Consider the following 26,180-nt stretch of genomic DNA (forward strand, 5'->3'; position numbering starts at 1 on the left):
GCAGGGCTCGGTTGCGCCCATCCCTATCCCCATGCCGCCCCTCGAGGAAGGCCAAGGGCATAAGCGCGCTGGCCCCGGGGCCAACAGGGAGGCGCTCTAGGCGCGTCTCTGGCTCCTGGCTCAGGCCTCAGTCTCCTCCTCCGGGCAGTGGGTTTGCAGCCCCGCGGTTGGAAGAACGGCTCGTGTAGGCCCGCCCGAGCCCGCCCCTCCCCGGAGCCTCCCCCAGGGTTTGGGCACGTCCCGGTCTCGCTCCGTCCCGCCGCCCCCGGGGCCCAGACTTGAGGGAACTGCCGGCGGGGAGCGCGGCCCGGAGTGCGCAGGGACAGGAGCGCAGCGGGTCGGCTGCGGAGTTCCCCGGCGGGGGCGGCGCGCGGGCGGGGACCGGGTCCGAGCGCCCCGGGCGCGGCAGCCGCGCCAGGAGGTCCGGCCGCGAGCGTGACCTCACGGGGAGGGGCCAGCGCGGCGGCCCTGGGCGCGGAGCCGAGCGCCGAGAGCTCAGCGCCCGAGCCGAGCAGCGAGGAGCTCACGCCGTGGCCCCGATGGAGCGGTACAAAGGTGAGCGCGCGGGTCCCGGCGCGGCGCGCACCCACTCCCTTCCTGCCCCGCACGGCGCCGGAAAGGAGGGCTAGGGATGGAGGGGGGCGTCACCGCCTGCGCCTCCCGTCCCGCCTGGACTCAGGTGAGCAGAGCCGGCTGCCCCCGCCCAGACCTGGCCCGAAGACTGGGGCCACAGCCGCGCCGCGGGCCGGGCGAGTGGACTCCTAGGTGGCGGCCGCGGCCCGGGCCCTCTGATCCTCCCGGGCGCGGAGGGCGGGGGTCGGCGTGGGGAGGCTTCTCACCTGTTGGAGGACAGAGCATGCGGTTTGCGACCCCCTCGTGCCCCCCGACCCGCCAGGCCCCAGACGCCCCGGAAAGATGCCCGGGGCCGAGGAGTCCCCGAGTGAGGTCGGAACAGTGCGGGGCTGCTTGGGAGCAAAGGGGCAAGTTGTTGGGTCCTCTCGCCCGGGCGCCAGACGGAGTGAAGGTCTTCTGCGGACCCCGGGAAAGAACCTGCGACGCGATGCGCTTGGGCTGTGGGGCGGGCGCTTGGCTCCGCTCCCGGCTTGGTCGGGCTACCCCAGTCGTCCGGCAGCTTCGGTCACCGTCTCTCTCTGAGCCCTTCTCCGGTCCCCTACCCCCAGGCAGGGGAGGCGGGCAGGGATTGGGGGCCGAACACGGTGTCCTGCAGGTGGAGTGCGTGGAAGCGTCTCGGCCCGAGGGCTTAGCGCAGTGCGCAGCTGGGCAAGTTTTGGGTTTGGCTGAGGCCGGGGTTGTGTCCTGTGCCCAGCTCGCACCCTTGCTTGGAGCCCCTGGGCTGGAGTCTAGAAGCCTCGAATTGCAGATCTTTGGGCAAAGGAGCTGAAAGAAGTGTCCCTTAAGCGGGACGCTGCGGGCTCCCTTACCCGCTTTCCTTTGGGAAAGCCTCTTGCACTTACTTTCTTGTCCTGGACTCGTCTCTGCCAAACCTGAAGAGGAAATACTGTTTCTATATTTATTTTCCCCTGGGAGAGAGCAATAAAGGAGAATGCTGAGATTCCCAAGGAATCTCGCTCCCAGTGGTTTCTCATTTCTGAAACTGACGTAAAGGAACCTTTGGGGACCGGCTTTAGTTCCCTAAAGTAGTCGTGTCTTTTGATTTTCCTATTGCTTTTCCTCGTCTGGGTCACCTGGTTACAGGTGAGGGAGAAAGACCTAAATCTTAGCGCTTCACAGGTAAAGGAAGGGTCTTTGCCAGGAGCACAGGAAGCCGGCTGGGGGGACAGGGTTAAATTTGTTGGCAACCTCCGGTTTCTTTCTGCGAAGCCTCGCCGGAGCCTCTCTCACATTTCTAACCGGGTGTTTTTTTTCGTCTCAAATTCTGCTGAGATCGCGTCAGTTTTGCGCCTGAATGACTGAAAGCGCCCTTGTGGAGCCTCAGAACACTTGAGGCCGCCGCAGCCCCTCTCCTTCTAAAAGGGCAGTTTGCTGCTCCCTCCCCGACGCTGGCTCAGCGCCCTTTGGGAGGGACCCTCACAGGGAATTTAGGACTTGAATTGTCCACTGGAGGGGCCCTTCCAGCTCAGGGTCTGCCTTTCCTGCCTTGTGGTAGCTCCTGGTTGAAGGTCCAGATTGCAAGCATATTAATCTTTCAAAGTTAGGGCAAATGATAACGTTTTGGATCTTCTTTCCAAATGCCCAGTTACTATGGGAAGGTTTTTGTATTCATAGCTTTTGACTTGGCCCTTGACCTGAGAAAGTCTCCTTAGTTATGTTTGTCTCTTGGGAGTTTGAATCCTCCCACCCTGGAAGATCAGTTAGGGGTTTTTGCCAACTGAAGGAAACAGTTTCCAGCTCAGAGTGTTTGTGTTTTTGGTGACACATGTGTCTGCCTCATTATTCTGCAGTCAGTGAGACACAGACAGTGATAAGTGGACACAGAATTATCTGGATTGCAGAGGCTAATCCTACTGTTTTTTTAGTGTTTGACTCTGGAGAGAAATCTCTTCAGGTGTCACTGGTGAATGCTTCTGTTTACTACTCCTTTCAGCTGAGGAATTTGGGGGACCCCCCCCCATGTAGAATTTCCTGTTCACTTGAGAAGAAGCTGAGTTGTGCTTTGATCACTCACAGAATTGAAAAGTTGGTCTCTGCAAAATGAAGCATGTTGGGCCCAATCTCCGATTAACCAGTGCAACTCTAAGTAGAATGCATAATGTGCTTGTTAGAGTTGGAGGGCGTTTTCTTTTTTTCTAAGGTAAGACTGAATAATGGAATAACTAGGTATAGTGGTTTAAACAACAAAGTTAAATGCAAAAGCAAGATTTCTTGGGCTCTCAAAACATATGTAAAAATTGTAAAGAAGAATTACTTGTGACGCTTTAAAAACTTATTTAAATGCCTCATTCTATGTTTCTATACTCCCAATTTTGAGCTCTCCCTCCATCTCATAGGTAGAATGCCTCATCACTGTCTCCACATTCTCAAAATGTTTTGTCTAATTTGTAAATCTTACAAAGCAGTTGATGGAGAAATTGTTTTCCGTGTTCCCCAGCCTGCCTGTTAACATGTTATACATCCTCCAAAACTAGCCTATGATTTTTAGGCTCTGGGCTCATTTTCCATTGTTTGGTAGGATGTAAAGAAAGGTCTGGAGCTGAAGAGTGGTTGGAATATTACCTTATGTCTAATGCAGAAACATTTCCAGGATTGCTCCCCATTCCTTCTAAGCCGTTCTGCTAGACAGCCATGGCTCTTGCAAGCAAAAACAAGGGGAGTGGGGAGAGTATGTGGGAGTGTCTTCCCAGAGAGATGGAGCTTTTATGAGAGTTGTCATAAAAAATGTTGGTAGAGTTGCTATATCTTGTATGTGAATCTCTTTGGTTTTGTATAAGCAGTGCTAAGTTCTATAGGGTACTTTGAAAAGGTTCCCATCCTTGGGTGTTTACATATTTATGACTCTCGTAAGCGCATCCTTGTATCACTGTGCGTTAGCCCATGGCCGAACTCATACCACGTGGTCAAGGATTCTGGTTCCTACTGTTCTTCCAGCTGGTGAGTGCATCCAGGGCCAAATGTGACTGACCTACTATCTGTGGATCGCACTTGGAACGTCCAGGCTGAAGCTTCCTGAAATTGTGTCATACTTGGATCCAAACAGACATGGCTGAGATAGTGACTTTAATTTGGATCACAGTAATTGACTGAAAGTGTAATCATTCTTTTCCTGTGTTCTTTTGTTTCTGAGTCGAATCACCTGATTCTCAGGAGATGGCTCTTAGTTCTAGGGTACCGGAAAGTAGAGATGAGCTGTGAAGAGTCAAGCCAGTAAAATACTTGAAAGCTTATATGGGAATCATTGGATCTGTGGTCAGGAAAGGTCTGAAAAAGAAAAGCTAATTAAAAGAGCTGGGCAGATTAATAATGTTCATTTCACCTTCATAGGAATCATCTGTATTTGTTATTTTTCCATGCCTTGGAGCTCAGGTTTTTCCTTGTTGAAGTTCTACCTAAGGCAGTGGTTCTAACCCTTAGCCACACATGGGAACCATTGGAGAGCTTTAAAAAATAGGGTTATGTAGACCCCACCCAAGACAGTCTGATTTAATTGGTCTAGGGGTCCAGCTTAGGCATTATACATTTTTTAAAGGTCTCTAGGTGATTCTAATGTGCAGCCAATGTTGAGAACAATTGACAGAAGATAAGTAATTATATGTATACCTTCCTCGCCTGGAAAATTAAAAGCAAATGTCGAGTGAAAGATTCCCCCTCCATACTCACCTGATATGCTTTACCCAAATCTTATGATACCTGCAGAAGTCGAAGGTAATTCACCTTAAGTGATTATAGGCTTTAAAAGGGTGTGGGAACACTGCTGAAAAACCATCTCAAATATGATGCTTCAGAATCCTAAGCTCAGGGTTTGCTCATGGTTGTACTTGACCCTGAGCCCTCCTGACTTTGAAGCTCTTTGTGTGGGAGCCCTTGATGCTTTGGCAATGAAGTGGTCTGAAGCAGAAATACTGAGAGGTCACCATTGGTGCTGAAAGGCCAGAGGGGTGGGGGAATTCTGCTTTGGGCCTGTCCCCTCTTCTTAAAGGGGGGAGCTCTGGGAACTGGGCTGGTTCCAAACACAATTAAAGGGCCAGGAGGGGCCAATGAGCTTCAAAGCTTGGGAGGCTGTGCCAGTTTTCTTCTAAATCCCTTTAATGATGGGAAATGTTGCTCTAAACACTTCTGTCATTCACAGAACGGAGATTTTCCCTAAGCCAGGAAGGATGGCGCGTCTGCCCAGGGCCCAGGCTGAGACATGAGGGAGACGGTCACGGTGCAATGGAGAAAGCAGTGGCTTGGGAACCGGGAGACCCACGTGTTCTGTTTCCCGGGACAGGTCATTGAGCTCTCCTGGCCTCAGTTTCTACATCTAGAAGACAACCTCCAGGATTTGTCCCTCTGACTTCCCGAGCACGCTTCAGTGCTGGTTGCCCTGTGGTCCGTGAGGAATCTTTGGAAGGAGGATGTGTCTTGAGGAGGAGAGGGAAATGAGGGAGGGAGTGCGGGTAGCCCAACAAGGGTCAGTTTACGATCGTGATTCTTATAAATACAACCAATTTCCGTTGAGAGTGGAGAGCAGCAGACTGAGTGGGAAAGGGAATGCCATGGGCCATGTGAGGAATTTGTTTCTCAAGGACTTTTGTGTGAACGTGTCTCCAAAGATTGTAGTGAAGCCCCGAGCCACCCTCTGAATCACTCCCATTTGAGAGACAGGTCAACTGAGGCCTGAAGAGATTAAGCAACAACTCAGAGAGTCAGAAACAGGATACAGTATCCTTGAGAACTGAGTTTCTAAAGGGTCGAATTCCTGTTCTAAAAACAGCAAGGGTTTATTTAGAAAAAAGTACACAAGACAATTTTGGGCTCATTCCTTATCCGAGTTCCTTTAGCCAGGGAAGGACTAGCTGCTCAGTGAAACACTCCTCAGTCTTCAGGACCTAGCCCACGTGCCTCCTCTTCCGTGAAGCCTCCCCTGATGCCCTCTGTGTTCCCTTACTACTTTACGTATAGCCTCATCAATGCCTGGCACATCGTAGGGACTCAGCAAATATTTGTTGAATTAATGTCACATTGTCTTAGAATTACATGTATATATGTCTGTTGCCCCTGTTAGACTGAACTCCTCCAACACAGGGATCTTGTCTTTCTCCTCCTAGGGTCCCTCTCCCAGCCCCTGATGCACTGCCAGGCACTTACCATCGTGTGTCACTTGATGGGGATACGTTCTGAGAAATGTGTCATTAGGCGATTTCATCGTTGTGTGGACATCACAGAGTGTGCTTACATCAACCTAGATGGTACAGCCTACTACACTCCTAGGCTATTTGGTACTAGTTTTATGGGACCACCGTTGTATATGTGGGCTGTCGTTGACTGAAACGTCGTTATGCAGCACGTGCCTGTAGAAGATGCCTGGGCCATGATTGGGGAATGAGTGAGTGAATGAATGCCAGGCAATGAGAGCACCTATTTTCCTATGCTCTGGCCCTCAAGAACAGACCTCGGTCACAAGGGGAAATGAAGCAAAATCTCAAAGCCAAATTCCAGAGTGGAGATGCAAGTGTACAGTGGCTGCCCTTGGCTTTCCCGACTTGAGCCTTATTTCTGTCTGTTCCAGCACAGGGGTGTTGCTGTCTGGTGGTACAGAGAAGGATCCTGCAGGTTTCTGCTTGTGAGTATGAGCCTGCCTGTGCCCTCTGCAGCAGCTCATCTGGCCTCCAGGGCTCCCGGGGGCGCAGACCTGGCTCTGCCCATGCTCTGGACCGAAGGCTGGGGGATCTCATGGAGCTGGGCGCCGGCCTGGGCACTCCGGGGCTTGGGGTTCTAATCTGGCCTTTGCCACTAACTCGCTCTGCGACCTTGGGCAAGTCAATTAATCTCTCTGGGCCTTGTTTCCTCATCTGTACAAGTGAAGATAATGATTACTAACCCACCTCACAGGCTGCTTGGTGGAATAACTTCTGAGAGCTACTGGTGAATACTTTGAGAAGGGGCAATGTGAAATTAATTCAGGGGAGCAGATACCCTGAAACCTCTGACATGGCTCTGAACCCACCAGTTCTTGCCTTCCTGGGTTGGGTCATCAAAGTTAATTTGGACACCAGCTATGGCCATCACATGCTCTTTGAAGCTATTGGGAGTTCTGAGTTGAGGATGCTCAGCCTGTTCCCAGGCAGCCTGGCTCAAGGTCAGCTGGAAAGGAGCTAGGCAAGAAACTGCTCATTCTTAAGCCTGATGTGTGGAGCCACATCCTGGCCCTGCCTGACTTTTCTCTGTTGTCTCAGCATGTTTATCTAGGAGAGACCCTTAAAATCTAACAGGGACTTTGAGCTCTTTATTAATTTTCTATCACGTGGCTCTCACCTTCTTCCTGTTAGTCTCAAAACAAACTCACCAACAACCCCATTGAGAGGAAGGAGTAGGGAGAATGTATAGAAAAACAGTAGGAGCTGGCAATGCCCTGGAAATGTTGCATTGGACTGGCACAAAAACAGAATGAGCCCAGGGCACATTCATGTCACAACACTCTGTGGGCATTAAATATTACGGAGGAGTGGGGAGGGGCGCCGACGCCAACAGAAGCCTTGCTCTGCTGTTTTCTAAACAGACCTCTGAGTTCTCTTCTCACTCCCTTGAGCCCCTCCTAGGGACTTCACAGGCAGCTGCAGGCCTGGTGGAGTGTGGTGAGCTCTGTACGGGGGCTCAGCCCCAGCAGATTGCAAACTGGCCTTCTGCTTGTGATGAAACGGAGAAAGGAGTGTCAGCTGGTAGCTCAGAGAGAGCGACCTCCTGTGCCCCAGAAGGCATCTGAGCAGGCGAGTGTGTATGCCTGCCCTTAGAGGTAGCTTTCCCAAGGAAGGTGACAAACCATCCTGGTTTGCCTGGGACTTTCCTGATTTTACCACCGAAAGTCCCACGTCCCGGGCAGATGAACTAGAGCCAATCATTTTGTCTCTTTGACAAGAAGGCAAAAGTCCCAGACTTAAAAACTAACAGTTCATAACTAACTCCCAGTGATACGCACCAGTAGGTTAAGTGAAAGAAGCCAGACTCAAAAGCCTACACAGTGTACGATTCCATTTATGTGACTTTCAGGAAAAGGCGAAACTGGGGGAAGAAAACAAGTCAGTAGTTGCCGGGGCTGAGGGAAGGGCTTGACCACAAAGGGGTATGAGGGAAATTTCTGGAATGATAGAAATCTTTATTTTTCACATCTTTATGGTGGTAGTGCTTACAGAGCTTTAGGTGTTTGGGAAACTCAGAACTGTGTGGTTCACAGGGCCTTTTTTTTTTTTTCTGTGTGTAAATTGTACCTCCAGAAAGCTGACTTTAAAACAAACCCTAGTAGTTTGTGATACTGTGGTATCAGTGAAGAATCCACCCAGCACAGGCTCGGCCATCACAGGTTGTAAATAGACTCTGAGGTCTTGGTGTGGTCTTGCCTCCAGCGATCTGGAGAGACAGCAGAAGGCGGTGAAGAATTTTCATACAAAACAAAGAGACCGTAGATGACGGTATATCCTAGATGCAAGAGACTTCTCCATTAGGCATAAACAGTGTGATGGTGGAAGTCTCCCTCTCTTTAGAGAAAAGGAAAAAACTGTTCTCCTAAAATCAGGCAGCTGATGAGCCTAGGAGGGACATGGAATATCAAAGCATTAGTCCAGCTTCCCACCCTGGGAACTCGCTGCTACACACACATGGATCTAATGTATTGACTTTGGCAGTCTTTCTACAAGTCTTTTTTTTTTTTTTTTCTCACCAATAAAGTTATTGAATTGGAATTGAATACCCAAGTCTGCACCATAGTTATTTCCTGGCTGACTTTTTATTTTTGGCAGTCCTGCTTGTCTATGCTAGCTTGGATTCATTTTGATGGGGGAGAACCCATGATTTAGCAAAGTAATGCACCCAGTCCCATGTGATGTGAGGAATCAGTCCTCTTGTTTCCAGACAGGGAAAAGCCTCATGGTCCAAGGGCTGAATCCCCACCCTTGCTGCACTGGTTCGGGAGACGGGTTGTGGAATCCCAAGAGAATGAAGGGGTATCACTCTGGTGGTCCTAATGGAGTCTGAAGATCTTGGTGGTTTCCATTTTTAAAAAAATCAAAACCCCTCTCAAATTGGCTTGTTTTTTGGGTGAACTGTGTCTGGTTCTATGACCTCAGGAGCTGGATCTGTGTCTTCCCATCTTCCTTAAGTAGAGCGTGTTGGAAGGCTGTAGGACTTCCTTTCACGATGACCATATGGGCCCAGATCACTTTAAACTATGAATTACCCAGGAGAATTTCACGCATGCAACTCTTCTTAATCACAGACATGTCAAAGCCACTAGTCACCTACAAAGGCAGGTTTGTTCCACCTATTTGTGGAGTATTCAGGAAGAATTGCAGAATAATAGCTGGTGTGGGCCTTAGTCCTAATTGTCTCCACTTTGTTGGAGGACGTGGAGGCAGGGGGAAGAAGCAGGAAATATTTTCTATGCATATTTTAAGTGAACCCTCCCCGAGGCTGAGTCAGGCCTGGCTTGTGGCTGGTCCACCTAGGAAGGGCCAGGTTTGGGACACCCCCAGGGCCCACTTCTAGTTTGAGTACAAGTATGGGAGGGCTGCAGAGGAGAAGCTGGGAGTGCTTGGGTGGGGAAATTCCTGATACTTCCTTACCTGGACTGCAAACTGTTGCCACCATCTCCCTAGGGCTACCCTGGCACACTGGCATCCTTTGGGTTCTGGGGACTGTCTTAGCCTTCCTGTTAGACCAACAAGTGGGAACCCTGCCATTTCCTTCCATCCTCCACCCCCCTTCTTTTCTCCCCCAGTTTTTACACAAGAGCATTTATTCATGTTAACTGTATTCAAGTCCCCAGATGGGGGGAGAAAAAAAGATTGTGTTGAATGAGCTTATTGTTTGGAGATTTCACTGACTTCTTTTATTTAATACCCACAGTCCTAGAACATATTGAGCTGATTTACTAAAATTCAAATGTGGTCCTTTTGGAAGGAACTCTGCTAGGGTGCTCGGTAACCCTGATGTCAAGGCTGGGACCTATGGCGGCAAGTTTGCTTGGGGCATCTCATCGTCATCTTTATGGTCTTGGGTCTCCTTGGGGGCAAACATCCTCAGTTACAATCCCAGACTCCTTATGAACTTGAGATGGTCACCCCCCTACTGCCCTTTGCATTGTCAGGCCTGTTGTGGCATTCGCTTCTAGCACATACTTTGAAGAAATAAAGATGGGCACCACCATTAGATACTATAGTTAACAGAGGCCCCCTGTGGCTTCTCCTTGGCAGTTTCCTGCACAAGTAGAAGGAAATAAAGGGTGGCGGATCTTGGGCAGAAGCAGCAAGTCTCAACAACCTCATACCTGCTGCTCAAATGCCTACTGCAGTGCGGCTGGCCCGTGACAGTCATGGCAGAGTTGGGTTACGTGTCTTTTAGCATGTTTTAGAGATGGGGGTCTCTGCAGTTGATGTCGCTGGAATTGTGGCTGAGGATCATGGTATGTATGATGGTCAAATGTGGTTGTCTGGATGGCTGTCACGCAGTTGCATTGTGCCAGCTTCAGGTGTCTAGAGCCCATGGGTATCCCCTGAGAGAGCCACTGCCGGTTCTTGAGCTGGGTGAGGCTCACGTCTCACTGGAGATGGTGGCAGCCTACCTCTGGTTCAAGTCAGTAACATCCTAGATGCCCTGAAGGTTAGCCTGTGGCAAAGCAGGTTGGGTTGATGACAAAACCATCACGCACAGTACGTTTGTTAGGTGCTCCAGAAACCCCCTGGGTACACACAGGCTCACAGCTGCTCCTGTGCATGCACCATTCTCTCTCTCTCTCTTTCCTCCCTCCTGCTCTCTTCTTTCATTCCTTTATTCTCCCCTCTTGACTCTGTCCCACTTCCTCACTCTTTTTTTCTGCCAATTCCATTAAGGTCTCCTGGGTCTTGAGTCTAGAAAAGGGATTTCCCCTGAGAACCTGAGGCAAGAAAGACCCAGAAAGAGAGAGCCTCCCCTTGACACCAGCTCTCTGGTCGCCTCATGCTTGCACTTCTAGTAGCCATGGCTAGAATCCCAGGCTTCCCCAGGAGGAGCTGATGATCTCAGACTCAGGGTGGGGAAAATAGGGCTTGCTCTCAGCCAGACGGGGAGCATCTGATTCCCTCCTGGAAGAGGAGGCCTGAGTGAAAATCTGTTCAGCGTGACTCCTGAAGCTTCATCAAGCCCTAGGAATTGTCGCTCCACATGGCCTGCTGCAAAGAATGCCACCTTCCCCAACCCTCAGCATCCATAACCCTGGGCCCTTGCCTGCCACCCCACCTGGCCTAGTGCAGGTTAGCGTCACAGTGACTAGGATTCCCAGGAAAAAGAGTTCTGTGGGTCCTTAACCAGCCCTGTGACCTGCTAACCTCCGAGGGGTGGAAGAAACAGGCTTGGCCCTGTGTGGGGCTCCTCCCACTGCCAGCCCAGCTTCCCTGGAAGTGAGCATCAGAGGAGGGCCTGGCATCCGCACAGGGGGAGCATGAGAACATCGCCACAGTTTGGATAAAGTTCCGAACTTGAAGGCTCAACATTGACTAAAATAATTTTTTCCCATTGACCTCCTGCCTTCTCAGTGGGCAAGCGTCCATCTCCCGCCCATCTGATGTGGCTTTGCTGTATGTAACTGTAAACAGTTCAGGCTGGGAGCAGATCTCTGAGAGTTATGGGATCCAGGTGTCGCTGGTTCCCTCGAGAGTGGGAAAGGCCGTGTTGTTCTCAGAGGGAGAATTTAGTCTGTGGCTTTTGGGATCAAATCCTTCTGAAGCATGACTCCTTCCCGGGCCCCCACCTCTTTGGTCTCCATTTATGACTGAGAGAGACTCTGGGGACTAATTAATTAATGAATCTCTTAGTGCGTGAGTTTTTGCTTCTTTGACCCCAACATAAAGGCCCCAGTGCTCTCAAGTATGCAGGGGGCACTGAGGTGTTAACGGTAGGAGGGAGCCAGCAGCCGATGTTGTCTGTGTGAGAAGGTGAGGCCCACTAATCAGGGCAGGAGTGTGGGGTCACGTCAGTTTCCACCTCATTTCTCCCAGTACAGCTGGACTCCTGGGGGAGCAGCTGGCAGGGGGAGGAGCCTCTTGTCCCGAGCAGGAGGCCTCTAGAGTGTGGAGGTGGCTTTGGGTACTTAATTACCTCCTTTTTTCTAGCAATAGAGTTGAGAGCCATCTCAGAGCAAAAGTGGGCACAGGATTGTGTTGGAAAACGTCTTTGGTAGGTTGGAGAGAGGTGGGGGACACCAGACTTGGGGGTCGGGCTCCCTCTCCTCCTTACATCCTTACAGCCCCAAACATACCTAGCTGGTGGGGCCACAGCGAAGGAGAAAGAACCTAAGTGCATTACTTTACAGACGTCAGGTATGATTGGGACGTGTGTATTTTGGAGGAGAGGAGGTGTCAGGTGACAGCCCCCTTTTCTTGAAATTTCCTAAAGCTGTTTACCTAATGCCCTCAAAGGGTAAGATTGCTGTCCCACAAGATTGATTTTTTTGCCCTGGGGATGCTGAGGCAGCTTGAAGGAGAGAAAGTGAGAGTTCTGAGAGACTGTGTTCTGTTGGGGTGGAGTGACTTCCAGATTCCACGCTTATTTGTCAAGGCTCACTCAGCCTTGACCCCTTGCCCTTGACCCCCCCCCCCCCAAGCCTTTAACCCCCTCACTACACCTCGCAAAGCCCTCCTCTGTGCCTTCGTACTTGGCTGCCATGTGTCCGTGCATATAGATTACTTCTCTGGCTGGGAAAAATGACGGCAGTCACATAGCTGGGAGCAAAATATTCTCTACAAACGGGTGTTCTTTTTTTTCCTTAAAAAGTTTACCATTATTGAGTGTGAAAATGGTGTAGATTCAGGAGGAAACAGCTGGCTGGCAGAGATCCTGGTGGGGTCTTGGGTAAGATTTGCTGTGTCACTAATGACTTTATTTGGTCCATTTCCGGCACCAGCACACTTGGCGGTTGGGGAATTTTGCAGCTGAGAACTTTCAAGGCTGGAGCAGCAGCAGGCACAGCTTCCAGCTGAGGCCAGGAAGGGAAGTCTTCACTTCATTCAGGACAGTCCAGACCTGTCCAATGGATGTCTCTTATCTGCCTAGGTAGTTTAACTTGGATACTCAAGAACCCTTTTCTTTCTAGAATGTTCTGTCGATGGGTTTCTGTGAGACTTCACTACATTGCTGCTATAGCTAAGCGAGCCCAGATTTCTTTAGGCCCCTGAACCAGGCCCTCTTGCTTGCGTGCAGGTAGTGTTGAGGGCAACTCGCCTCAGCTGTGGGGAGAGTAAGGCAATGTGCTGTGCCTTGTACTGCCCTGGAGAAAATCCGAGCTCCTTCTGTGCGTGGCCCGTCCCTATTTGTCCAGCCTCTGCTCCTCACTTTGCTCTATGCCCCAGCCCTACTCAATTCCTTGTGGTTCCCAAATTGGGCTTTTGCATGTGGTTCCATTGACCTGGGATGCCCTCCCCTCAGGGCTGCCTGGCAAACTTATCTGTCAAGTTTCACTTAGCCTTGACACCTTAACCATGACCCCAGGAAGCCTTTAACCCCTCACTGCACCTTGCACAACCCTCCATGGCCATCGTCATTGTGTCCCGTGTTATAGTTGATGGAAAGTCTGTATTCCCAGGAGGCTGTAAGCTCCTTAAGAGTCAAAAGCCCTTATTCTTCCTTGTGGCCACAGCACCTAACCCCCTGGGGGTATATTGTAAGTGCTCAAGAAACTGGAATTGTATGATTGAGAAATGGTTGCTGTTCTCATGTGTTCTCGGAGTCTGATTACATCAGAGTTAAGGGCCTCTGGTCACTAGTGACCCCCTGGACAAAGTTAATAAGCAGCTGGCAGAAAGGAGAGAGAGAGAGATTTACAATGTCTAAAGCCTTCAAGGCAGAAAGGAGAGAGAGAGATTTACAATGTCTAAAGCCTTCAAGGGATTAACATTTAGAATATATAAAGAACTGCAAATCAACCAGAAAGAGGCAGAAATCTCAACAGAAAAGAAGATGACTAAAGGGTATGAATGGGAGTTTACCAGTGAAGGAGCCTCCAAAAAGCTAACGAGCATCTGAGGGACCAACCAACCTAAACAGCCACCCAGGAGGCTAGCGGAAATGGGAGGCTGCAGGATGCCAAGTGTTCTCAGAACTTGCAGAAATTTCTGCATGGGTCCACACAGGGCAGGTTCGAGGATGATCTTTGCAACATTATTTGTGGTGGTGGAGGCAGGAAGCAGTCTTCACGTCACCTGGGAGAGTGAACAGGTGAACTATGACAGCAGATGTACATCCCAGAGAATTAAGCAGGAGTACACGCAATGGATTAGATATCCATCCAGCAACATGGGTGGATCTTTAAGACATAGTGCTGACTGAAAGGTAAGAAGCTGGATAGGACATTTGACGATAGTATTTACAGCCACTGAAAGTTCATAAAGCAGTACGCATTAACAGGAACACACACAAACAAAAAGGTACATATTAGAAAGGTCATCTCTGTTAGGGGATGGGATATGGGGATGAAAGGGAAATCCTAAGAGTTTGCTTACAGTCTGTTGTTGATACTAGAAGCCTACAAATCTGACTTGAAGCAGAATTTGGCATAGTGAGGGCAACACCAGAAGTGCAAGCACTGTGCTATGGGGGGGGGGGGTCTCCCCTTCCCAACCCCCCATGGGGAGGAGTAAATGGGGAGTCCATTTTCCTTCTTCTTCATTGCTGGTCTGTCCAAGACCCTTTGCCAGTGAGATTGTGGTAAGAGACCACCCTTACATTTGACTCCAAAGCTTAACCTTTTGTCAGAGCAGTGGTCATGATTAGAAGTCTGCAATCATATTGAGAGGAGGGGATGCTCCTAACCCACCCTCAGATAAGCCTGGGATGGTAGAGCTGGATTTGAATAGCTCTGTATTTTTCAGTTGCCTCCAGCCACTGAGCACCTGGAGTCATCTTTGGGTCCACATTGCTAAGTACAGATCGTGGCCAAGAGCTGAGGTCTGCATGTTGTCAGGTCAAGTAGAATGGGATTTTTGGTTGGTTGGACATGAAGTTGCTAGACTCTGGACAGCAGTTCATTTTTGCTCCCCTCCACCCAGGAGGTGGGAATATTCACTCAAAATTGGTGCATACAAACAAGATAAACTGCCTCTCCCACCCTGGGTCTGTTTGATCTGGACAGAGTTGGCCCCCAACAGTTTTTGTTCCATCTCTATCTCTACTTAAAATAATAGCTGTTTTTCTTTTTCTTTCCTTTTTTTTTTTTCAAGTCTTGTAGAGATGCACGGGGATGCGTGGTATAGAGCCACTTGAAGCAAGGAGACCAGCGCCCACTTTTGCTCTGCCCAATGGTGTGCTCTGCAAGGCTGCCTGGGCCCAGGAGGCAGGACCTGGAGCTGCCTGGGGTCTTGTGAACTTGGGCAGAAGAGCTAACTCTTTCGGGTGTGGCTCAGAGTGTGGGCAGCACATCCAACTGTGTTTAAAGCCAAGAACTAAAGCTTAAGGTTTTCAGAAAATGGAAAAAACCCTGAGGTTGGCTCGGGAGGTTTGGCGTTTTCCCGTCGTTCTCTCTCATGCACTGGAAGTCATTTATTGACAGCTGCTCTTCACCCAACTGTCTGTTTACTGACATGTTCAATTTCTGCCCCCCCCCCCCCCGCCCCCCGTCTCTGACCTGCATTCCCAGTTCCTGGGTCCACTGGAATGTTGATACCTCAAGTGGTGGAACAATGAAGATCTTCATTTCTGTTGTCTTAACTTCAAATGTCAGCCCAGGGCCCTTTCCAGTTCAAAGGATTTGCGATTTTGTAATGAACTTGCTGATGTCCCTAAATAGCCCCTTTACGTGGGAGAATTTCACACAGTAGGCATTTTTTTTTAGCTTCACTATGTCCCAGATGTTGTCTAGGTGCGGTGATAAAGCTGGGCACAATATTCATGAGGCCTCTGTCCTCAGGGAGCTTACATTCTGGAGGAGGAAAGCTGATTGTGAACAAGCACACACAGTTCTAGGAAAGGATAATTTCAGGTAGCAGTAAGTAACACGAAAAATGAAAACAGGATGTTGTGAGAGTAATGGGGAGGGGAGGGGTCCACCGTTAGCCAGGGTGGTCATGGAGAGTCTCTCTGAGGAGGTGGCATTTGAATTAACACCTACATGAAGAGGAGGAGCCTGCTGTATAGAGAACTAGGGTTGAGAGTTCCAGGCAGAGGGAACAGCAGGTGCAGAGGTTCTGAGCCATAGTGGGCTAGTATAGTGGGGGTGTAGGAGAGTGGCGGCAGGGGACAGAGCTTAGTCAGCAGCAGAGAAGGTAGAGAGAGATGAGGTGGAAGAGCTGGGCCACGCCAGGGAGCTTGGATCTCATTCTGAGAGCATTTCACAAGCAGTGGAATTGAGTTTCCCAGCCCCCCTGCCAAGTGGCTGCTGCCTCCTGCAAATGGGTGGGTTAGACAGCTAGTCTACCTTGGCTTCCAAACAGTCTTTTTTTCTATGGGAAAAATCCAAACACATCCTAAAAGAATGTTCTTCTTCAATACTTCTCTGAAGAGGTGAGGTGCTCCAGGCCTATTGCAGTTTTCCAGACTCTACTGAAGGGGGCTCGGAGGGCGAGATTGGCGGTGGAGTAAGCCCACAAGCACACAGCTCATTGGTGGCAGGTGCAGGACAATTGCCTGAGATTCCGGAATGACGGTCCCACATTCTTCCCACCAGGCAAAGCCAGGGAAGGAAGGCAGCTATGTGACATCTGAGCCACCCAGCATCTCTGAATTGCTTCTTCCTTTAAGAGGCATTGAATGCTTTATTCTTGCACTGTTCGGATCATCTGAGACTGAGTTTAGCGGGAGGGAATATAATAATGGTTGAAAGTTGCAGGGTTTATGCAGACCTGGTTCATATCCAGTGGGACCCTGGTGACCTTGGGCAATTACTTAACCTTCCCAAGCCTCAGTTTCTTCATCTGAAAGGGGCTGATTACGCTCTTCCTTGGAGGTTTACAAGGATTGAGTGAAACCTCATACTTAGAGAGCTTCTCAGTAGATTCAGCACGCAGAGCCCCAAAATGCTAGTGACTGGTTGTGGGTGGTGGTGAAACAAGATGTTGGGCTGAATCGTTGGCCATGTTTATTTCCATTACGTGAAACCTTAGCTTTCAGTAATGCTGCCATGGGGAGGGGAAAGCTGAGTCATGAAGAAGAGCTCTTTCCTGTTTCTGAACCCGTAAGTATGGGAATCTTGGGCCTCCTTAGTCCTCTGCCATCCCAGCCTCAGTTTTCCCCATCTTTAATAATCACTGCTCTACTCATGTCATGGGCTTGTTGGGAAGATGAAAAACCAGGCATAAAAATGTTTAGAAAACTAGACAGTGGTGAACACACATAAAAGGTGATTGTTTCAATGTTGGATTGGGAATTGCAATTCTAGGCAAAGGGAAGTCCACAGTGCTACCGTAATCATCGCTAGTTTGCTCCAAACTAATTCTCGACCCTGGGGTATTTAGTGCCAGAAGGCGGGCTCTCTTGGTCATGGGAACCCAGGGTTGGATGGAATCCTGTTTGAGATTGGCTGATGAAGTGAGCAATTAGATGCAAGATCACCGTCAACAGTGAAGTCTCCGTAAGAGATTCGGTTAGGCTGGTGAAGTTCATTTCAGTCCTGCAGGCAATGGATCCGTCCATGCCAGGGTGATCATCTGCAAGATGGTGGAGGATAGTAAGCCTTCTGCAATCACAGGACCAGTGCCCGCATGGCCTCAACACCAGTTGCAACACCAGGAGGACATCTGCTTGGTGACATGCTGCTTCTGGGTGTGCTGTGCTCACTCATCCCAGCCTGCTGCTTCCTGGCCTGGCCATGGGGTCCCTCTGGGCCCAAGGAGCCCCAGGTCTCCTGGAAGCTGCTGCCTGGGTGGGGCTGGGTTGCTTGGGGCACACCCAACTTTTCCCTCCTGACTTACGGCACTACCTCTGTCCAGGGGAGCCCCCTCCTTGTCAACTCTGACTGACTTTCTTCGCCTTCCCAGCTCTGCGGCTGCTGCTGCCTTCTTGATATTAAGTGAAGCATCAGAAATCAAGAGCAGTTATTAAAAATAATAATACCAGTACCTCTTTTTATTTCTATATATGTTCCATTTTTTATCTTCTCAAATATCCAAGGGAGATGTGGCAGAAGTCTTGTGAAGGCTATTTACTCCATAGGCTAACTAAGGGCCCGAGACTTTAAACCTAACTGTCACACAGCTACTGACAAGGAAGCTTTTTCTACCAGAAGGTAGGTTTTCAGACTCTCAGCCAGTGTAAGCCTTGCTGCCAACATCGAATAGTGACCGTGTTCAGAGCTCATCATTGGCAACCTCCCCTGCACATTTTATTCTCACCATCTCATTTAATCCCTAGAGACTCTGGAGAGGTGAGGGTAAGAACCCGAACTGCCAACTCTCGCCCTCCACCAGGTACCTGTCGGCTCCCTGGGGTAGCTGAATAGCTGCGAGGGTTCTGATAGAAAGAGCATTTTAGAATCTTTCAGTGACATTCTTGGCATTGCTTCTCTTGGGAGAAGTCCCCTGGAATGTGGGACTTGTTCCCCTGAGGTAGGCTGAGCTAAGAATGTTAATAAAAGGCTTCTCAGAGCTTTTCCATCAGCCACTTTCATCTTGTTCCAGGTCTGCAGAGTAAGAACGGGGCGTGGGGGTGTGGAGGCAGGACTCCAACAGTAAATATTATTATCCTTATTCTGTGGATGGAGGAAATTGAGGCCAGACATTAAGGCCACAGGCAGCCCAAGCAAAAGCTCACAGCCAATCCGGCAGGATCCAAACCCGGCTCCATCGAACTCTCAAGCACATTCTGCTGCCTAGTCTAGCCTGATCGAGCTAGACATGATCTCCACGCTCAAATGGCTCCAAACCTGACCTGCAGCCACATTTGAATCTTATCTAAAATAGGGCGTTGAGTCTACCGGCTGCAGTCCAGCCATCTTGGTGCATCCCTTTGGGATGGGGAGGAATCGTCCCCAGCTTTGTTCATGGCTGATACTTGGCTGTCTCTGAGGAGAGCCCTGTGCCTGGGTTCCAGGTGTTCTGTCTCTTTCTTGCGTGCCCAGCTGGTCCAGCCAGGCCTTTGCTCATGCTGCTCTTTATGACAGGGAAATGTGGTCCCCTCCCTCCACCCTTCCCAATCATGCTCACCTTCATCCACTATCCCTTCCTCCAAGAAGCCAGCTCTTATGGATCACGTCTGGCCCCAACTGCTCATACTCCATGTGGGACCCAGTCAGCACGCCTTTGCTGGCATATGTGGATCTCTCTTCCTCACATCCCTGGCTTGTCTTTATAGCTAGTTTTTTAGCCCCTAAAATGCATAACAGAGTGTTATACACACAGGTGGGTGTTCACCTTGTTCCTGGTAATTTCCACGAATTTATGTGGAGTTTCTCATCTGCCTCTTTCAACCAGCTCTCGAGCCTTCTGAAGTCCCTCCTGAGTTTGTGGGCCCAGCACTGCTGTGGGCATGTGGAGGATGAAGAGAGGCAAGCCATGGTCCCTGGCTGTAAAGGCACGGCTCGCATGACCTGGGCTTCTCTCTGGGGGCCCAGAGGTGGATGTTTAACCATCATGCAGGAGGCCTCGTTTGCTGACTTGCTCCCATGATGCCTTGTGTGCTATGTGATTAGTGGGATGAGCTTGGGCTCTCACATGGCAGGGGGAAGGTGACCGTTTTCCCCATTTCTTACAGTTTGAAAGAAAAGATAAGTGAAGATGGTCTCATTTGGCAGATAAACCTCTTTGCAGGCAACATTCAGCCACACGCTGTTTGAGCCCAACAGCTGTCTCTCATTTGTTGGCAAATGTTCCTAGTGATGAATGTCCTCCATCCACGCTCACAGCCGTCCCTAAATGGAGGCTTTGGACAAGTGTAGGGGAACAATGGCTCTTCTCAGAGAGTCCTCAGCAGACACTCCCAATGAAGTTGGTTCATCACTTGGAGCTAGGTCAAGACTACAAACAAGATGCCATTGATTTGACAAGGAAGGCCCCAGACAGTCATGGAGATAGAGAGGCTGAAGGCAGCAAGGAACAGAGAAAAGGATGGAATTTATGGCTGCTGAGAAAGGCCCTGAATAATCAGAGTGAATGGTTCCACCTCTCCAATACTGTCTTCTAGATGTTGAGTTACGGGATGATGGCCCTTCCTCTTGATATGTTTGCAAAACCCTCTGCCATCATTATAGGATCCTAGGGTTTTGGAGGGTCTGGTCCTTGTAGGGCCACCTCTACTGTTGTTGAATGATGAGGGTACTGGGGCTGAGAGACGTGAAGGGCGAGTGCTGGGATCTGAACTCCGCCTGGCTCTTGGGCTGGATCTCTGCTTCATTCTGCAACCAGGGGGAAGGGGTGATTGAGAAAAAGAGGAGATGAGCTGGGGAGTTAGGTAGAGAGAGGGCTTCTGGCCTCAGAGATAAGCAGTATGGTCTCAGTCTTGTCAACTTTTAGGCTAGGCGTCTAGAAGCCCCACTTCCACCGTGTTCCGCTTCCCTTTTACCTCTCCGGTTGTGTCTCCACTGACTTTCCAGGGCAAAGATAAACAGTCAGATTTCCAAGCTGATAGGGCCCAACTGGGCAAACTCAGTTTTTCTTTCTCCTTTTCTTTTCGTTATTTTCCATTTTTACACTGGAGTTATTTTAAATAATTTAAAATAGTGAAACACAGCTATATATTTCAAATTGCTGTTTCACTCCATAAGGAGTGCAATGGAGTAATTTTACATCTATTTTTTATAGCAAAAGACATAAATACTTATTATAAGATATGCACATGTAGCAGAAATTTATAACACGGAATGTGAAAATCCCTAGAATTCCACCCTCAATGATATCTGTCAAGATATATTCGTCCAAATATTTTTCCTCCTCACTGTCCCTGTCCTCCCACTTTTCTCTCCTTCGTCTTGCCTTCACTTCTTCCTTCTCTCTCTCCTCCCAGCCTTCCTGCCCTCCCCTTCCTCCCTTCTTTGCCCTCCCCTCCTGTTCCCTGTCCCTCTTTCCCTCTCCTTCTTTCCAACCCTCATGTTATAAAGTTTTAAAAAGCAAAAGGATATAGTAAAAGGTCCCCCTGAGACCCCTGTTCACTCACTTTCTCTGGCCAGAAGCCCCAGTTTATTATGTATCCTTCAAAAAATAGTCCATCTAGGGACTAAATATATGGAATAAAATAGCAGCCTTCTATGTGTAATTTTCCCCCTTTCCCTCAAACGCAGCACACTCGCTGTTCCCCTTCTTAGTTAAGTTAACGATGTTTCTGGGAGCTCGTTTCTGATAGAGCTGCTGCATTCTTTGTAATCTTGCTCAGTAATTCCTTTATGTGGAGATCACAAAAGTTATATAATCATGGAGCATTTCAGTTTTCTCCAATCCTTTGCTGTAACAAGCAATGCCACCATGAATTTCCTCGCATGGAGGTCATTCAGACACATGAAGGATATCTGTGGCATAAATCTCGAAAGTAGAATTCCTGGGTCAAAGGATGTGTGCATTTACAATTTGATTAGATAGTGCCAAACTGCCCTCCTGGGAAGTTGTGACCTTTTTCCTTCCATCAGCAAAGTGCCAGAGGCTCACCCTCATCAACACAGTATGTTGTTACACTTTTTCATCCTTGCCCGTCAGAATGGGCAGAGGTGTCTCTTTATGGTATCTCTCTGTTATTATGAGTGAAGTCAAATGTCTTTTCATGTGTTTAAAACCCGTTTGTGTGTGTGTATGTGTACTCTGTTCATATGCATTATCCATTCTTCTATTGGGTTGTTGGTCTTTTACAATTACTTTTGTAGGTGTGTTTATATGTTAAGGAAATTAACCTTTTGGAAATAAATTGCAAATTTCCCCCTCAGTTTCTTGTCTTTTGACTTTTATGTTTCCTTTTCTGATGTAGGATTTTGTGTGTGTGTGTGTGTGTGTGTGTGTGTGTGTGGTCACATTTATCTCCTTTTATGGCTCTGGGTTTTGCTTATACTTAGAAAGTCTTTCTCTAAAATTATACTTAAATTTTTTTTTAAAGCATTCTCATACAACTCACCATTTAAAGCACACAATTCAGTGGCTTTAAAACTTTCACAGATATGTGCAACCATCACTACAGTCAATTTCCAACATTTTCATCAACTCAGAAAGAAACCCCTTACCTTTCTGCTGTCACCCTCTTATCTTCCATTCTCTCCCTGCTCCCCAAGCCCTAAGCAACCACTAATCTACTTACTGTCTCTCTAGATTTTCCTATGCTGGACTTTCATATGAATGGAATCACATAATATGTAGAGTCCTACGATTGGCTTCTTTAACTTGGCATAATGTTTTCAAGGTTCAATCCAAGTGGTAGTGTGTTATCAGTACTTCTTTCCTTTTTTTTTTTTTTTTTGAGGAAGATTAGCCCTGAGCTAACATCTACCACCAATCCTCCTCTTTGTGCTGAGGAAGATTGGCCCTGAGCTAACATCTGTGCCCATCTTCCTCTACTTTATATGTGGAACGCTGCCACAGCATGGCTTGACAATCGGTGCATAGGTCTGCACCTGGGATCTGAACTGGCGAACCCTGGGCCGCTGAAGCAGAGCACACGAACTTAACCACTACGCCTCCAGGTTGGCCCCTCTTCTTTCCTTTTTATGGCCAAATGATATTCCATTGTATTTATATTCATAGATATATGAATTTTTGTTTATCCATTCCTCCACTGATTGACATTTGTGTTGTTTCCACTCTATTATGCATAATGCTGCTGTAAACATTTGTGTACAAGTTTTTGTGTGGACATATGCTGTTGTTTCTCTTGGGTGTATACCTAGGAGAAGAATTTCTGAGTCATGCGGTAACTATGTTTAGTCATTTGAGGAACTGCCAGACTGTTTTCCAAAGCAAGTGTACCATTTTACATTCCCACCGGCTATGTTTTCTTCTAGTACTTTTGTGATCTTATTTTTTACATTTAAGTTTTTGAAGAATCTGAAATTCTTCATGAGGTATGACATAGGGGTCTAAATGTATATTTTTCCAGATGGCTACCCTGTTATACCAGCAGTGTTTTTCAATAATCTATCTTTCTTTCTCATTGTCTTTATCATAAACTAATTCACTGCTGTATGCCCTAGGGCCTGGTTTGTATGCTCTTGTCTTTTTCATTGATGTGGTTGCCCATTCGTATGCCATTCCCACACTGCTTTAATTTTTATAGCTTTGTGACGTGTTCTCTCTTAATGTTTTAAAAACCATTCATTGCAAGCATTTACTAACTGCTTGTCTATATATAGTGCAGAGTTAGAGACTGTGCAAATCACATCCCACATTGTTCCTGCCACCTATACGTAGTAAATAAGTTAGTTAGCCATGCCCTCTAACAAACACATTATATGAATTATCTTGTACCTTCAATTCTATGAGGGTAAGTAGAGTTTTTCATTCCCCTTGTAGGCATGAGGAAACCAAGGCTTAAGACAGACAACCCTGAGACAGAAAGAAGACAGACATCTACAGGGTGGTCTTTCCAAAAGTTCTGGGTCAGGTGCTCTTGGGTGCCTTGTCAATGTTCAGGGCAGCATGGTGGGAAGTTCCACTTAGGGTCTTCCCTGGAGCCATTGTCTGCTTCCTCGTAGCAGAATGAACAGAATGACCGAGTGAGCCCCACCCTTTGGAATGGAAGCCTCTTGGACATAAATTCTGTCATCCCCCAGCACTAAATGGCCATTGAGAACCCAGACAGTGGGGAAGTGAGGTTGGACTTTGGCTACATTCTCTTCCCAGATTGTGCGACTCAAGATCCCTGCCAGGGATAGAGTTTTGTTTTGTTTTGTTTTGTTTTTTCCCCCCTTGCAAAAGGAGAGCAGAAGTATTTGCCACATAAAACATACAGAGCCCCATAAAGTCTCAACCAATGAAATCATCAGCTCTTCCCAAGCAGACTCACTCTCCTGACCTTGGCTGATTTCCACCCTCTAGGGAGTTGTAAGGCAAGGGAACTGATTTACTCAAGGAAAAGACCTACTTAACTTTTACTTCCTCAGGCTTCATCAAACACTTGGGGTTCAGGGGTTATGGGATTAAGAGAGCATCATGTGACTGTCCTGGAAGCATTGTAGGAATGTGGGGTAAACCCATGCAGAACAAGAAATCACAAAAGGATTTTGCCTAGAAATGGCAATAAAAATGCAATCCAAGTTGCCTGGATATTTCAGAACGGCCACTAAAGGAGAAAATGTCTCTCTGTCTGTCTGTCTCTTCCTCCTTCTCCCTATCACCCCCCAAAGACATTTGTTTCATGGGAAAATTTTCCAAAGTTTTAACTATTCCACTGGGTGGTGGGTGATTATTCTTTATTTTTTATTGTGGGAAAATAATTAGGATATTTAGACTGGGTCACTGTGACCTGCCTTTGAAGATAATGCTTTTGCTGACCGTGTCTCAGACATCACTGTTGCAGAGGAGCTGGCATAGGTGGTATATACATAGCTGGTATAGTCTCTTCTCCATCTGGTGCGTGTCTTGGCCCGGACATGCTAGGGCCAGGTGCTTCCTCACGGTTGGTGGTCTGGGGCTCACTGGCCCAGATTCACTTAGTGATGACCAGTGATGTGTTCTTGGTCTTCCATGGTGGCTAGAACATCCCTGCAGGCCTGGAGACCAAGCTTCTTCTCCCATGGGTCCTCTTTGGGGACTTTTTGGACTGTAGGGTCTTGAGAAGCTGGAAGTTGGGGCCATTCCTTCTCGTCTTCTAGGCCTTTAGCTTTGTCTTCTGGGGCTAATTAAATTTCAGGCACCATCTTAGAAGCAGAGGTCTCTGACAGTCTGGAGGATGGAACAGTTGCAGGAAAAATAAGATAATGTTGTTTCATGAAGAGAGACCATTTCTCATGTAGAAATTGTAGTTCATCATTTTAGAAGGTATTCATTACACCCTAAATCTCTTGGACTCTAGGGAGCTAATGAAGACAACGACAACACTTTCAACATTTGTTCATAGAAAGCTTTTCATCTTGTCCTGGAAAGGACTCTGATTTTAGTATGTGTTCTAGCCTTTTTTGTATTCCATCCAGGTGTCTACAAGGGTATCGATTATTGAAGATTCACAAAGTAATAGATATAAGCTTCAGTAGTATGAGATGGTTTTGCACCTGTTTGACTGAAAATTCCAGTCAATTTCCTGTGTCAATACAAAGCTAATGCTTATTTTAGAACATGTTTAGCACTAAATCAGAAGCAGCTGTCTTGTGAATTCTGTGAATAGTGTAAAGAAGACTGTGTCTTCATGCTCTTTGTAAGCAGAGCAATCCATTTGCAGGTGTTGGAACACCTGGTGATTTGTACCCTCATTCTGAAGGCCCTTTCTCTTGATTTGAACTCTGTTTCTGCTGTGACAGCCTTCTTTGCCTGAGAGGGGCACAGCACATTAGAGGTATGGCACCAGCAACCAGAAAGACCATGATTCAGTTTCTTGGCAAGCAACTGCTGAAAAATGTTTCAGAAAACACATTGGAGCACTTTGCAGACTCCCTCAGACTTGGGGAGTACTCTCAGTGTCCCTTGGAAATGGAGCTCCTGTGTGATGCTTTCTCCTTAAGCCTCTTAGACCAGTAGGTACTCCTGTCCCTGTGCTTCCCCAGCCCTTGGTCCATCACTTGCCGAACTGAAATTAAGGCATTTGAGGGCAGAAATACATCTTATTCATTTTGGTATCTAGAAGAGTAGGGGAGCTCAATAAATAATTATTGAATAATTACATCATCACATTCAGGAAAATCAGTAACCATTCTATCCATTAACTGTTATTTTGCCAAGACCTTGGTTCTGTAGACAGCATTGACCACTCATGGGGAAGTTATATGCCCTTGATTAAGTACATCTGGCGTGTGGTACAGTGTCTATGATAGAGCAGTCAACAGATATTTGTGTCCTTCCTGTCCACCAGCCTTTGAGGGGCTTCTTTTTGAGAAGCACGTCATTGTCTTTGGTTGGACTTCACCCAGATTAATCTAGTTTACAAATCGCGCTTGGACCACGTTTGATTCTTGCCTTAAGACTAGCCTCTCTGAAGAGTCTTAGAAAAGGATTCTCTCTGCTAGGCTTTTCAGATAATCTGGTGAAATGCTCCATCTGCTAAACCGGCGTGATCGCTCTTCACGTGCTAGTTAAGATGAAGTTGGCAGCATCTCCCATTTGGTTGTTCAGAGGTGTTCTTTGACTTGGGATGTCTGGTGGGTAGGAGGGAGGGGGCAAGTTTGCATTGGCTGTGGGCTGAAGGAGATAGTTTACATGTGTATTGGGAACTTGTGTAATGCCCCCTAGTGCTGTTTGAAAACATCAAGTTGAGTGCCTTTCACCTTCCCTGCGTTGGGAAGGCAGGTGAAGGGTGTGCTGAGCCCAGTCCCTTGGGGTCTCTCCACCATCTCGCTCCCATTCCTCCTGGCTCATGGCTCTGTGGGTGGTGACTTCTGGGGAGGCCTGAAAGCTCCAATGGTTTCTCAGTCTCTGGCTGATTCTGCCTGGGTGGTCCTTTATTCTTCCCATGTTTTCTTTAGTCTTAAGTCTTCAGTATTTCTATCCCTGGGA

General features: G+C 48.2%; 1 protein-coding gene across 21 annotated transcripts in view; it reads left to right on the forward strand.

The window, feature by feature from the left end:
- Positions 1 to 364: 364 nt before the first annotated feature.
- The window catches only part of AFAP1L2 (actin filament associated protein 1 like 2), a 97,274-nt gene continuing 71,458 nt past the window's right edge, over positions 365 to 26,180 (forward strand). For 2 of the 21 annotated variants that reach the window (XM_070219856.1, XM_070219868.1), the window contains exons 1-2: positions 368 to 679; positions 6,188 to 6,241. Coding sequence is in view for 11 of the 21 variants with exons in the window: in XM_070219787.1 (XP_070075888.1) it covers positions 4,849 to 4,906; positions 5,727 to 5,867; positions 6,188 to 6,241 (253 nt within the window). In the remaining 10 variants the exon portion in view is untranslated. Of the gene's footprint in view, positions 680 to 4,770; positions 4,907 to 5,726; positions 5,868 to 6,187; positions 6,242 to 26,180 lie in introns of those variants that run through there. The other 19 variants (XM_023638924.2, XM_070219796.1, XM_070219800.1 and 16 more) reach the window with 16 other exon arrangements.

The sequence above is a fragment of the Equus caballus genome, chromosome 1 (genome assembly GCF_041296265.1).
Source record: "Equus caballus isolate H_3958 breed thoroughbred chromosome 1, TB-T2T, whole genome shotgun sequence".
In the NCBI taxonomy this organism is placed as follows: domain Eukaryota; kingdom Metazoa; phylum Chordata; class Mammalia; order Perissodactyla; family Equidae; genus Equus; species Equus caballus.